Raw genomic sequence first — 15,146 nt, forward strand, 5'->3', positions numbered from 1 at the left:
GCTGGTCTTGCTGGTGCTTGATGTATCCTGAGTTTCTGGTCTTGATTGCACATGGCAAGGGCTTGGTAATCAAGCGAGTGGTTGGCTTCATGCTATTGCCAACTGCATGTGGCTGCTGTTCAAGAGTTGTACTGACGGGTTGGCAGATGGCTGTAGCCAACTGCATGGGATGCAACAGAGAATGAAAAGGCCTATGAAGCTAAAATGATTTTCTTGCTGTAGACATTTTTTTTCACAATTAAAGGATGATTTATACTGTTATGTCACAACATCCTTCGCATGAGACGTGAAATTGAGGTCCTAGTGTAAGCGACTGCAGCAGTTGTTGATGCATAGTTCACCCCCTTGTCTAATTTAATGAGTCATTAATAATGCTAATTTGTATGTAATGTGTACTTGTGAAGGTCACCAGGTGTAATATTTTATGTTTCACAGGTTCTTCGGTTTACAGACTGTTACTGGTTACCTGGTATTTTTTTTTTGCTTGCCCTTTATGAACCAGTACAGTAACAAGACTTCAATAAAGATAACTCATTAAGGGAACACTAATTTCTTGTTAAAATATTACCTGAGAGGGTATGAAATTATGTTGGAACTTTGTACGTTCACCTATGACCTTTCGGTCATATGTTCGTGTCTCGTGTTCCAGGGATTGTCACAAGATTGACAAGAGAGACAGGAGAATCTGTGCAAGATTTCTTGAAGCATCGTAAATACCTATAGTTAATGTAGACCTTGTATTTGTAGTACTGTAGAATCTGTAATGATTTATTTGTTTGATATTGTAAAATAAGTAATTAATTTATATTCACTTAAAATCCCAGTTTTTCTTTTTTCATAGATAGTTCATATTAGCTGCCAGCCTCTTTTTTTTGTTTCTGCTTACATGATTGAATGGAGCCTGCGTAAAACTGTTTTAACCAGAGGAACAATGTCTGGCTTCCTGTTGTTCTGTTGCTGCTGAGGAGAGCTGCAGGCTCAGCATTTAAACATCCTTCCTTGTAGATTGAGCTTTACCATTTGAGGAATATATGTATTTCTGCTGACCTAAATGACTTCCTCAGGAATGGAAAACTGGGATTGGTGACCTATGTTTGCAATGCAGTTTTACTTCTAATAGTAGAGTATAGTGACATTTTATGGTTTAATTTCTGCTAGTGCTCCAGTTAACGGGCTGTAATAAGCAGTGTTTCTGAGTTTGGAATGGCCGTGCGCAGCCTGGGTGGGGAGGGCTTAAGTCGGCCAGGGTGTCCTCGGCTCACTGCGCACCAGCGACGCCTGCAGACTGGCCGGGAGCCTGCGGGCCTGCCTTGAAGTTGCCCAGAACTGCGTGGTCCTCTGACACTGAAGCTCTGAGGTGGCTGCATGGCGGGCCTACAGAGTGAAAAAGGAGACGGCTGACCGCACATGTTTCGGAGGACACGTGCGGACGTCTTAGTCTCTTCCGAGTCAGCGCGGGGGTGGCAGCCGTCAGCCGGGTTGAAATAAAAATAATTGGGCTTTCCAAATTTGGGGAGAAAACTAGAAAAAATAATTATTGATTCCAAAAAAAACAAAAACAATTTGCAGTGTAAAATAGCGCTTTGATGCTTCCTAAAAAAATATGTATATTGTTTTAGTCCAAAGATCTAATCTCATAGCAAGTGTTTTGGGATTGCACTGCTTAGTAGTGTGGTCTGGAAAATTTAAACATGTACAGTATACGTATTTATTTTTTAAAGCAATTAGTTTGTACCAGTGGTTTAAGGGCAAGTCTAGAAATGTAAATGTTTAAAATTCGACCTTGGTGGTCACCCAACGCTTTCTCAAGTTGCAGCAAAGACAGTGACGTGAAAAGGTGCTTTATCTTCAGTGCTGTACATTCCTAGTGCTGGCATTTCAGAACAACACTAAATGTCAGAACGGTTAATAAGTCAGTGCTGTGATAAATAAATGATGTGAACGGAACTCTTACAATGCACTTTCGCTGCAGAGGTCTCTACCATTGTTTTTTACATTGGCATTCATTGACACATTGTGGTGTTTTATCCATAATAAAGGTACACACAACACAGTTGCGGTCCAGTCATTTTTAACCACTTAACTGCCACAAAAAAAAAGTCGACATTCAGTTAAGATCTTTATGATACGTGCATTTTACATTCTTTCGCCCTCGGGATGCACGTTTCTGTTAACAAAAACTTGGTTCTAGTTTTGACTGGTCACTGGAATCTGAAAGGTTAATTTGAAATATGTTTGCAAATAGTAAAATCAAGTACCAGAGGCATATCGGAGAGAATTACAGAATTAGATTACAAACATATGTATTGGGTCCCCTGTGTCATGCCCCCAGAGATTCATCTTTGTCCTCCTGCCACTTGTCAATGAACATTGTAATAAAAAATGTAGCCTAACCCCTGGTGTGTCATTTACATACTGTATGCAGTTGCTATAGCACTGAAGCAGTATTTCAAGTTTGTCCTGATGTGCTGGACATTACCAGACAGCCCTGCTGCTAGCCATTATGAGTTATACATACCATACCAATAACACTTCTAAGCAATCAGTTTTCGATAGATAATTAATGTGAACACCTCAGTCTGGTGAATAATACAAGATACAGCATAGTAATGCAATACTGGATATTGTTATGGTCATAAAGACTTTTAATTGGTACTATAAATGGAAATTTAGGTTGCCAATGTAGAAAAAAACACAGATTTAAATGTCCATGAAAACATGCGTTAATGTAGAGCTAGTTTTTATTTATTTATTTTAAATGAATTCATGCAGCTTGCTCATTCAGCCTCCTTTTGGCTTGTGCTTTGTTTAAAACTAAAATGTTCCTTGTAAAATTGCCAATACATGCTTTGAAATCGTGACTCGCCTCTGTATGGATACATCTGTTGGTACAGTAATTTGCCTTCTCCATGACCAGCACGCTGCTTGTGGGAGTGCCTATCTGGTTGCATTGCCCACATGTTTGAGCAATCGCATACTGCTGGCTAAAAGTTGAGTGTTCGGTAGACCGGTCAGTGCGTAGGATTGGTATTCGTAACTGTGAGGTTCTAGTGTAGGTCTTAATATATATTTAAAAAAAAAAAAAAAAAAAGATTTGTAATGCCAATATTTGCATGTTGACAGCATTTGAATTGGAAATAGGCCTAAATTGTCTGAAATGTGGTTCTAATCTCTGTCTTGGATGCTCTGAATACAGCCCTACAGCTGTATTTATATTGCTTTATAATGTGATAGGCACACTTCTAATAACATTTTCTTTTCTAGACAAAATGGAAAGATCCCTTTGTAGTTTTTAGTTTATTGATGTTCAGAATTCTAAATTTAGCAGAATATACAATGAATCATTTCTGGCTCAAAGCAAATGCATTGCACTAATATTGTTTGTGCTTAATCGGAAGATATTACTTGTGCATATAACTGGAGTCCCTCAAGTAAATGTCAGTTGGAAATAAGGATTCCCTGCAGCCAATCGGAAGGACTGCATAGACAGTGATGTCACATCTGATGTTGTCTTTTCCTTTAGCAGGTGGTGTTCTTTGCTAGGAATGGCAGTGATTATGTATAGTAAATCTGAAAGCTAGTGTCGCTTGGATACTGCTGAGTGTAATCTAGCAGTGCTGCTGTAAAATGGCTGTGTGTGCTGACATCTGCCATTAGTTAACTGTGTGCAGTCTGCATTTTTTGAGAATCTGGGCTATTTCTTTTATCACCTTTTGACACTAGCCAATAGGAAATAGTTGCAGTATCTTCCTCATTTTTAGATTGTTTGTAGTGATGAAAAAATCAGAATCGTTCAAAGGTGGCACTATGCTGTTTTGCTTTTTAACTTTTCAGAAAAGCCTGCATGTCAGCTATGAAAAAAAAAAAAGGAATTGCAGCATAACTGTAATATTAAACAGAAAATGAATCCCTAGATGTGGGAGTGGTGTTCCAAGTCAGATTTGACCAGTTCAGCACACATTTACTGTGATTTCTTATTTATTTTGCACTGGATCATCATCAATACAAACTACCATAATTATGTTTAGTTTGTTGTGGGCCAAAATCCAATGGCTCCTAATGGAATATTTGAAGTGCAATTATCAGGGGAGAAATACTCCTTTGTGTATCAATCACCACATGCGTTCTCGGAGTAGATGCACGGCCGTATGCTGGGGTAACAATTACGGTCATGTTTTACTTGAGCAGATCCCCAATGTGTATTATGAAAACAGAGCGCAGCATAGATGTTTATTTTATTGTTAGGGACACCAGGGAGATGGCGAATGTCAGGGATCTAATATGCTGGTATTAAGACGCTAGGCTGGCTTGGTGTCCCGAGTTACATTTAACACCCTCTTGGTGACAAAATATACCAGTGTGATAATAAACTGTATCAGTATTCTGTAGAGTAAGTAAGACTTATTTTTTTTTTTAAAGAAATGTATTTAACTGAATGTATAACGCTGTAAAATATATTTTATGAGAATGTATGAATGCAAGAGCTGACACAAAAAACATGAGGTCTGAATTAGGTTTGTCGGCAAATTTATTAGCTGTTTACAGATTTGTATTTAGTCTAAATACATGTTGCTAATATGGCAATGGTTAAACACTATAACATTTTATAGTTATTTAAATTTGTGTCCCTGTTACAAGTGCATATTTTCCTCTGTCCCCAGGAAGTAGATAATCTTGCAGCATATACCATGAGTTCTCTTAGTGTTTTAATTGACATATAGTAACTCTTCTACATTTAAAAAAAAGGCCATAATAGTACTTTTTTTTTTTTATCTGCTATGCTAACAGTAAAGAATTCGGGTTGGGCTAGGGTGTGGTGATTGACGCCTATTGATTGTTTAAAGCCACACATTCCTATGAGAAAGGGTGGTATAACTTTGTGGTTTTGAATTTGTCCGTGTGTGCAATTGTATCGAAATGCACAGGGCTACTTGAATTCTGCAATTGCTCCATAAACAGATGCAGAAGTAGCTGTCTCTACGTCCCGAAAAATCTACTTCTACAGACTTGATTGCTTTGCTTAGAACTGAAAACCTCAGTTTTTGAAAGCGTTTTATCATCTTGGGATAGAAGCAAAACGTAATTAGTTGGGTGTACATACATGTGCAGTTCTTGATGCTGTGTTTTTCCTTGTAGTAATATTAAGCATGCAGTTCAATGAAGTGTTAAATAGTACTGCTTCCATTTTAATAGTGTTGAGAATGTGTGTTGTTACAGTGGTGTTCTGCCTCGTAAGCATCTGTCATGGAAGCTCTAATCTGAGGTCCTGCAGGCCCATCTTTGCAGAGGTTAACTCCTCATATTCTGCTTTGAAGGCACAATAGTGCACACCCTTTTTTATCTGTATGGGCCAGCAGCCACACTGGGTTTGCCATACAGTTGAACACACTAAGTACTAAGTCCAAAGGAAATATGAATAGCACTTTTTTTTTTTTTAGTTTAATTGGTGACCTGTCACATGTTTTTAAATACATGCTTAAACATACCCGGCTTAATGGGGAATTAAACATTGAATTTCGGTGCTGTTTACAAAATAAGCCCCATTTGTTAGTCTCTGCTGCCACATTGTTAAAGCCTGCTATGAGCAGGTTATAACATGTGACTGTTTAGGATTCAACAATGGAGGCTGCACACTGACTCAACCAGTGTTGAGTGAAGCCCTCGCTTGATTCGTTATTAGCTTTGCAGCAATGCTTGTGTGGCAAAAAAAAAAAAAATCTCTTGGAAGTGGATTCCATCAAGACAAAACAACCTTGACCTTCCTTACAGATTAGTTAACTAAAATGTTGGGTAAAATCTTTATCATGGATTTTATTTTTTAAGTGTATGTGGTGTACAGAAGGATGTTCAGCCGACATAAGAACATAACAAAAATGACTGTATTGCCGTCTACCATTCTCTTTCATAGCTCCAAAACCTGGGGATCAACCCAGCAAACATTGGGTTCAGCACCTTAACTATGGAGTCAGACAAGTTCATCTGCATCCGAGAGAAGGTTGGGGACCAGGCCCAGGTGGTCATTATTGATATGAATGACCCCAACACTCCTATTCGCCGCCCGATCTCTGCTGACAGCGCTATTATGAACCCTGCCAGCAAAGTCATTGCACTGAAAGGTAGGGTTGGAATATTTTCTCTTGAGTGATTCTGCGCAAGTGCGTTTAGGATATTTAGAAGCACGGGTATTCAGGAAAGCACCTCTAGGCCTGAGAGCTACTAATTCATGTTTGATTGTAACATTTGAGTGACTGTGCTTTTATTTGCTGAGGTAATTACCAACAGTATAGCAAAGCTTTTTTTAATGCTATTTTATTTTGTTACCAGGCTTAATGATCGGGAGCAATTTCTGTTGGTTCGCCAGCAATAAGCATAATTTAATGTGTGTTGCATTTCCAATTTTTGAAGGATGTTTTGTTCACAAACTATGTAGGCTCCGCTCTTGTTTGCACCATCCCTCTTTTGTGTGCAGTAGTTTATATTTTATGTTTTGTAAAGTAATTTTATTTTGAATTGGCAAACTAGCTGCCAGTCTTGATGTTCAAACATTTGTAAATCTATATGTTAAAAAGTCTGTTGTGATGCTTGAATTTCAGAATTTTGTCCCGCTGTCATAATTGCTTTGTCTGTTTTTTTTTTTTTTTTTTTTTTTTTTTGCCGCTTTCTTATGTGTATGCAGACGGTGAGTTAACATTTATGTACAAAAAGAATTGTGAAAGTTATAATCCTGGTTTTAAAAAAATTCATTTTAATATAAAATGCATTTGAGTATATGCAATAGTAGTGATCCTTTTATTTTTTTTAAAGTGAAACTACTTTTAAAAGCTAAGTTGCAAACGTATTGTAGGAAAGGGTGTTGGATGTGGATGGTTGGATCTGCTGTAAGCTTATTCATGCTTTGCCATACTGATTTACATGATTGATGTGCTATTCAAGTTTGATCGAAACAATCATAGCTGACCCTTGACCACCACCAACCCATATATTAGTGTTCTAGCAATATGTAAAGATGATATTTTACACTAGTTTTTTCTCCTACACTGTATGCAACACAATACCTATCCAGCCTGTAAAGTATATGATCTGAAGTGTTAGAAATAGTTATTTACGTTCTTTTAATTTGTTTTTAAAATGCATACAATGCTTTAGCAACCCACACTGTGCCTAATATTGCAAGTAGAATTTAACACTTTTTTTTTTTAAATTGAAATGTTTTTATTTTATTAGTGGGTAGCAAAGAGCCATTTGACATGATGCGTAATGCATGTTTCACTCTGTACATTTAATAATAAGCAGGACTTAACTTTCACAATTTCTATAGCTTGAATGTTGGCATTAAGTTGATTTAGTTGTAAGTGATTTTGTAAATGTCTGGGATGAATATATTTAATGTATTCTTTTAATTCACTCAAATGTAGTTTGATTTATATTTTTGCATCGCCCTTTCTGTGTTTCTACATCAATCTAGCCCTTTTGGCCCTTCAAGCAGGGGGTGAAATGAAAAACCTTTTTAATTCATTGGCAAAGATACATTTTGTCAAATGAACGTGTTGGTGTTTCAGACCCTGAAAGTAATTGAAATATTGTTGTGATTTTTTTAAAAAGTATTTCTTAATTCACCCCATTAAAACATCAAATGTCTGAAACAGATTAAAAAACAAAACTAAAAATAAACATAACTGAGTCCCATCATAAAGTTGTATCTGAACATTTAGAGTTGCAATTATATAGTCATTTGTTCAATCTAGCCACAGATTCGCACTTTCAAAGTTATGCTAATACTGATGCTGTGAATGCAGAAACAATAAAGGGGTTCACTCTTTTATTGTGAAGACGTATTAGCAGATTGCCATTCTTACTCAGGACATAGATAGCTACATTATTTGTAGTTAGATTCATTTCATTTTCGAAAAGTATTTTGTACTGAGAAGTAGCTCAAGAAATCAGATTAGCAAAATGTACCGTTAAACTTGCTTTACTTGGACTATTTTTAAACTGGGAAATGTAATCAGCAGCACGATGCATAGTTTACGCTGCTAGCAAAACAAGTACAGCTTGTCCATTTTAGTATTATTTCTTCACACATTCTTGGATAAATTCCCTTTGTCTTGACGTTATTCCCAGTGTGTTGTTTTTTCATTCCTGTGACAGTGTTTGCCTGCTGTGCTTTTGCCTTCAATCTGCATTCAGGCACAAGTCTGGTTTCAATCCTACTTTGTGTTTTAAAGAACCTGGGGGGGCGGGGGGGTGCATTTAAATCTTTAAAATCAAGAAATGGATAAATCATTATTCGGTATATTGTAATGTACATTCCTGATTTTACCGTATTCCTTTGAATTTAAGACTCACTTTTTTAACGGTTTTTAAAAGACGAACAAAGACGTCTGCCCGAATACCCAAGCAGCAATAGTGACTAAAGTCCACCATATGCGACGCGATTATCGTCGATGAATTATCGTGCGAGCCTTCGTGCCAGATACGGGGAGATTTTTGTTGTCCAGTGAGACAGTAGCAGGAGGAGGACTGGTGGTTTTATTTGCTTCTGCGAGTCTTGCTTTGAAAAGCAGTTAATGTAAATGGGGGTGTGGGTTATGGACTACAGTAGCATATACCAACTGAAAATTATAGCAGATCGGAGTACCTTCTGGCAGGGTAGTGGAAACGACCGAGACAGAGTAACCGAAACAAATTAAGAGAAATACTGATTAAAGGGGTTTATTATTTTGGCATGGACCGAGGCTGACAGTGGTTCTGTTTATTGTAAAAAATAAATAAATAAATAAATAATAAACTGTGACAATAGACAGGCGACAAAACCGCCATGTGTATTTTACTGCTGAGAACAAGACTAACCAAAACGGTACTGCCCAAACTCCAATCATCCATGACATATAGGCAGGCATTTTCAAAGTCATTAGCTTCCTGAGGAATTCCAAGATAAGCTTTTTACAGTTTTTCAGCATTTCGTAACGGTACCAGCTTGGACAGATCGGAAATGCTGATCAGACCCCCGTATTTTTCGACATGCCAAGCAATACAACGGTTCACAAATTGGGAGAAACAGGTGTCAGTTGCTTGGTTATAGAGACGCCATCTTAAGTATTATACAGCATGCAGCACAAAAACAAATTCCGTGGTTAATCTACAACAACACTGTTTTGTGTCAGTTTTGTATGATACAACAGCATAATTGAGGTTGTATCTTTGTAAAAGCATATTTATTTTTTCTCAAATTGAGGGTGGTAATTCGAAGGAATGCGGTATGTTGATTTTGTAAAACAATTTTTTTTTTTTTAAATCAAAGTTTAATTTCTATTTTAATGACTTGGTATTGATGCACAGAGAATACCAATTGCTGGTAAACTTTCCTCTAACAAAATATCAACATAACTTGTTGGTCAAAACATCATTGCATCTTATTTTTTACTTTTTGATGTAGGCTAATTTATATTATAGTCCAGCGAACAAGTGTGCAGCAAGATTACAAGTGGGTCTTAACATTCAGTACCACCTACGCTGTTCACATACAGACATTTTTAGGGTTTAGATAATTCTTATTGGTTAAGTGGGCAACTCCTGGATTATGATTTTGTATCATGATGATCCTATATTGCAACTAGCACTGCTAGCTATGTTTCAGTATTGGAGTTTCACTCGCCCCACTTCAACCTATGCAGTTTCTCAGTTGTTTTGAGTAACATTCACTGTATTAGTGAAATAATTCTACTGAACTGAATGCAGATGTGTAGACTATATTAGCTGTTCATAAACATTTGCTGTGCTTTAATAAAATAAAAACTAATGGTAAGTACAGTGTTTTAAGTCATGATGTCTTGCCTGATGCACAACAAACCATGGTTACCAATATTGCTATCTTGACTCTTGGTGTTCAGGTAGAATTTGGTTGATATATCTCTCTGGAAGAAAGTCAGATATGCTGTTTGTAGGTGGTCTTGTTGTGCTGTTTTTATTTATTTTTGTTTCATTTGTTCAGTAACAGTGGATGTCTCTACTGACCTGTATTTCGTATGACTTGCAGCTGCAAAAACTCTTCAGATTTTTAACATTGAGATGAAGAGCAAGATGAAGGCGCACACCATGACCGATGACGTCACCTTCTGGAAGTGGATCTCTCTGAACACGGTTGCTCTGGTAACAGACAACGCAGTGTATCATTGGAGCATGGAGGGAGATTCCCAGCCAATGAAAGTGTTTGACAGACATTCCAGTCTTGCAGGCTGCCAGATAATCAACTACCGCACTGATGCCAAGCAGAAGTGGCTGCTTCTCATTGGCATTTCAGCACAGGTATTGAGTAGGGTGTGAAACAATGTCTGCAACGACCAAATTGGTATTCAGGATAATTCAAGGTTGAAGAGTTGGCAGACATCTATTCATTTGCTCTTTTAAATGCACCTTTGTGTTGTGGGTATTTCCAATTTACTAAATCCTTTTTTTATTTTTTATTATTGTGTTCACCTGATAGTTGATCCTTATACATCCATATGTATGTTATCCTTTTAAAGTTCCACATTTTACCTTCCCCAAAATTTTTATTGCATGTTCTTGTAGCAGCTGTGGTGGCGGGGTTAATGTTACTAATGTACCATGTTACACATGCATATTTCTCATTGATCTGTTTAACTGTTTGGAGCTGCTCATAACATACTTGAAAATGATACCGATTTTGGTTTGAGCCCTTAATGCCAACTAAACATTTCTTAATCTTCACATTCCTGTTCGGTTCATTTATCACATAACGAGGGCCCCCATTTTAGCAGAAGAGTGCCTTCTGTTAAAGAATCTTAAGCATGTATTTCTCAAGTATGTCTGTTTATTAATGGGTCTGGTTTTAAAAGTGAGCAACGTAAGTGGGTGTAATCTCTGTTTTGGCACACTAACTTTGTATACGTGTTCCCCTCCCTGTGTCAGCAAAACCGTGTTGTGGGTGCAATGCAGCTCTACTCTGTGGACAGGAAGGTGTCTCAGCCCATTGAGGGGCACGCGGCTGGCTTCGCTCAGTTTAAAATGGAAGGGAATGCAGAGGAGTCCACTCTCTTTTGTTTTGCTGTTAGAGGACAAGCTGGAGGAAAGGTAGGAATCCTTGATGCATTCACTAGTAATTGTATAGCAGCATCAGCAGTAGCTTTGGCTCTTGTATTGTTTCATTTGCTTCCACTAACAGTCTACTGGGTTTTTATTTTTGTGTGTGAAGTTGCACATCATTGAAGTGGGCACGCCACCAGCAGGGAACCAGCCATTTCCAAAGAAAGCAGTTGATGTCTTCTTCCCCCCTGAGGCACAGAATGACTTTCCGGTTGCAATGCAGGTAAAATTCAAGTGACGGTAGAGAACGCTTTTTCTAAGATTGGTCAGCTTTTAATTATGTGCTTCCCTAACCATTATTACCTACAACAAAAGGGTGTGTCTGTGCATTTGTTTGTTTAAAAAATAAATACTTAAATGTCATGTCGCTTTTTCTTTCTAGATAAGTTCAAAGCAAGATGTTGTATTTTTGATCACCAAATACGGTTACATCCACCTGTATGACTTGGAGACAGGCACCTGTATCTACATGAACAGGATCAGTGGCGAGACTATCTTTGTTACTGCACCCCATGAAGCTACTGCTGGGATTATTGGAGTCAACAGGAAAGGACAGGTACACTTTGTTCAAGAGTTAGTTTTCACATCTATCCAAAACATCTTGTTTAAACACTGCCATGCATCTTATGTTGGCTTAATGCGTAACTTTAAGTCTGTTTGTAAGTGCAGGAAATATTTTTCATTTAACGCAGATAATAAGTTACTGTATTGTATATTTGCCTGACATGTAGGTGGTCTCTTGCTTTAATCCTCTTGGACGAGGATTATATTCTGCAAACTTCACTGTGGCTGTTGGTCTGCCGAAACCTGTTTTTTAATAGCTGCCAGCTTGGCACTTCACCAGTGCTTTTCCAAGAGGTTACCACTCTTCCTTGTTACTTAGATGAGTGACCTAATCACTAGACCTGGAAGGTTAATTAAGATCACATTTCTTTGGGCAATGAAGGACGCTATTTTGTCATAGAGGTCTGATTATTTAGTTTTATGGATGTTATAGCCTTACAGTAGAAGTTGGCATTCAGAAGGGTAGGATTCCATTAGTAAATGCAAAAGCTTCCACTGTTTCATTTCATTATTCGGAGACACCAGATCCTGCTGGTTGATGAATAATTTTCTAACAAGGCACAGATCCATTAAATATTCAAGATGAAGAAAGTTGATCTTGTACTTGGATAGATCTCATCGTACACTGCTTAGAGAAAGCTCCAAGGCAGGATTCTGGTGGCCTAGTAATCCTATTTTACATTGTTATCTTCATACCAGGCCTGTTGCAATAAATTTAAGATTTCAATTGTTAACTTGGGATTTGACATAGTGGACACCGTTGGACAGTTAAAACACTAGGCTTATAATAGTCATCCCTGTAGCTTTGTTTTTGAAAATTACTGTTTTGTTTGGAATATTAATTTGCCATGCATTCAGGCAATGTAATTTAGCAGATATGTAATATAGAATTATTGCTAATAGGGGTGTAAATCGTTTAGAGTTTAAACGTTCGTAAAGTGTCAAACGCTTTTAATTTTGCTTAATTGTTTAAACTTTTTCAAAAATGTGCAGGTCAAATACTAAGAAGCGGGTGTCTGCAAATAACAGCTACTCCAGTTTTTTTTTTTTTTAAGAAAAATTTAAACCAATTTTACTATTAACGTGTTTCTCTGTTGTGACTGAGATTACACGAATGGATTAACAGATATCATTTGAGGTTAGTAAAGTCGATGAAAAGACTTATTTATGGACATAAATGCGGTAATTTATAGAAAGCTGTTTATTTAAAAATGCTCAGTCCTTGTCACTACGCACTTCCCCCAAGATGGCAGACTTCCGGTTCTCCTGATGTCAAGACCGCACAACGAGGCGCATTCTACCCCCCTTACACAGCATCTTTTCAAAATGTTTTTATTTTAATGTTTAAACTATATATTTAATAGTTTAAACGTTTATTAAATTAAACACAATCTAGCACCCCTAATTGATAATCCTTTTAAGCAAATGAGAAAACCTACATTTTACTGTTTTCTTTGTATAAGCATTGTTAATATATGAAGGATGCTGGCTGCTACATTAGCGATTGGCATTTTGTGCTTTGAGATGACCTTGAGATAAAGGAATCCCTCTCAATAACTGCAGTAGTATGACCCGCAGTACACACTAGCACGTGACAAGCCATGTGAGGCAGTGACGAGTCTCTTAATCTTTATAGGGATTTGGGCTTTCATTTCAAATCGGCCTGACAACATCTTTGCATGTCATGTAGACCTGCATAAAAAGGAAGATACTGCATTTACAGTAATGTGTTCTAACTGTACATACAAAATAATATATGTAGCACTGTTTCAGAACATAAACTTCTGGAGGGAAAAATATTAACTAATGTGTGTGTTAATGCCAGGTAAATATTTGTTTAAAACCTTGGCCTGTTTTCATTAGCATTTATGACCCATTTAGTAAAGGTTTCCTTTATGGTTTGATTCCAGCTTGTGCTCGGCGCTACAGTATCTTGTGAAGAATATTTAATCCTTATCTTGTTAGGAATGGAAATATGTTGGCTTGTAGTAATTAAGACTAAGTCTCTATAGGTTGGTTATTTTCTGTTTTGTCTGTTTTTTGTCTCTTCAGTTCCTCTCCATTGATAATGGAAATGTGCCCAAAAGCCAGATTGTAGAATGAATGCATACTGCTGAGCAATAATAACCTTTTATTTTGTAGTATCCTTTGATCCTCCATCTCACCAGCTTTTATTTGACCCATATTGTAAATTTGTTCTCTCAAGCATTATCCTGCCACCTGCTGTATAAGGAATATATTCATTCATCCATCTTAACAGCCGAGGCAGCCAAAGTCCTTGTTATCTTGAGGCCCTTGCTCAACAGAGCAAGGATCCTTGGGTTTTATCAAATTTGCCATTTAGTACAAAAATAAATACCTTCTCATTGGCTTTGTTTTTGAAGAAATGGTTTGATATATAAAGGATGTGATTAGTTACAGTAAGGGCTAGATGAATGCTCTCAATGAAATCTGCCTTTGCCAAGATAGATATTTTCATTATCTTTTAGAACCAGAAACTGCCATGCAATTTCTGCAATAATAAGTTTCCAATTTTGCGAATTTTAATTTGCCTTTTAAAGTGTGGTGTCTGCACTGTAATCTATTGCATGTTTTAAGCAAAACTGTTAGGAGAATGTTGACCTGTCTGTTGTCTTTGGTTAGTCATAGGTTTAAAGGTAATCTGACCAATGCAGGGTGACCTTGTTGTGGTGGGATTCAATAAATGACTTGAATGCAAAATTACTGAATTTATTCTAGAGTTTCAAAGCCTTAATGTTTCCCTTTGTGTGCTCTTGCAGGTATTGTCGGTGTGTGTTGAGGAAGAGAACCTCATTCCCTACATTACCAATGTGCTGCAGAACCCTGACCTTGCCCTCCGCATGGCGGTCCGCAACAACCTGGCCGGAGCGGAAGAACTGTTTGCCCGGAAATTCAACAACCTCTTCGCCCAGGGCAACTACTCGGAGGCAGCTAAAGTAGCAGCAAATGCACCAAAGGTATGACCTTCAGTACCCTTGCGATCATAGATCTGATGCATTCTGTAGTTTAAAGACCAATTTATGACCATTTTGCTGATATAACTTCAGGCTATATGTTGTTTTTATAAAGCAAACAATGTTAGTTGCAGTAAACATGGGGACTGATTATATAAAGGTGTATATAGACGGACTGTTTAATAGCTTGTGTTTTTTTTTTGTTTTTTTTACTTTAGGGAATCCTGCGCACTCCGGACACCATCCGTCGTTTTCAGAGTGTTCCTGCTCAGCCTGGCCAGACTTCTCCATTGCTCCAGTACTTTGGGATCCTGCTGGATCAGGGCCAGCTCAACAAGTTTGAGTCTTTGGAGTTGTGTCGGCCTGTGCTTCAGCAGGGTCGCAAGCAGTTGCTGGAAAAGTGGCTAAAAGAGGACAAGGTAAAAACGTACTTCACAAAATGTGCTTTCTGCTAAATAGTTACATTTGTTAAATACAAAGTACCAACTCTAGGTGAAATTAGTT

The 15,146-nt window shown here is 37.6% G+C and overlaps 2 protein-coding genes across 3 annotated transcripts in view; one reads left to right on the forward strand and one right to left on the reverse strand.

Moving 5' to 3' along the window:
• The window catches only part of c41h11orf54 (chromosome 41 C11orf54 homolog), a 5,191-nt gene extending 3,782 nt beyond the window's left edge, over positions 1 to 1,409 (reverse strand). Inside the window, exon 1 of the mRNA XM_041236596.1 lies at positions 1,403 to 1,409. Within this exon, the coding sequence (XP_041092530.1) occupies positions 1,403 to 1,409 (7 nt within the window). The remainder of the gene's footprint in view (positions 1 to 1,402) is intronic.
• A 4,470-nt stretch (positions 1,410 to 5,879) lies between these two features.
• The window catches only part of LOC121305029 (clathrin heavy chain 1-like), a 19,785-nt gene continuing 10,518 nt past the window's right edge, over positions 5,880 to 15,146 (forward strand). Inside the window, exons 1-8 of one of the 2 annotated variants that reach the window (XM_041236521.1) lie at positions 5,880 to 6,116; positions 6,677 to 6,679; positions 10,037 to 10,305; positions 10,930 to 11,091; positions 11,213 to 11,326; positions 11,486 to 11,659; positions 14,448 to 14,645; positions 14,861 to 15,061. In XM_041236521.1, the coding sequence (XP_041092455.1) occupies positions 5,960 to 6,116; positions 6,677 to 6,679; positions 10,037 to 10,305; positions 10,930 to 11,091; positions 11,213 to 11,326; positions 11,486 to 11,659; positions 14,448 to 14,645; positions 14,861 to 15,061 (1,278 nt within the window). In that variant the 5' untranslated portion in view covers positions 5,880 to 5,959. The remainder of the gene's footprint in view (positions 6,117 to 6,676; positions 6,680 to 10,036; positions 10,306 to 10,929; positions 11,092 to 11,212; positions 11,327 to 11,485; positions 11,660 to 14,447; positions 14,646 to 14,860; positions 15,062 to 15,146) is intronic. The other variant, XM_041236522.1, reaches the window with a different exon arrangement.

This window comes from Polyodon spathula, chromosome 41 (assembly GCF_017654505.1).
Source record: "Polyodon spathula isolate WHYD16114869_AA chromosome 41, ASM1765450v1, whole genome shotgun sequence".
Classification (NCBI taxonomy): Eukaryota; Metazoa; Chordata; class Actinopteri; order Acipenseriformes; family Polyodontidae; genus Polyodon; species Polyodon spathula.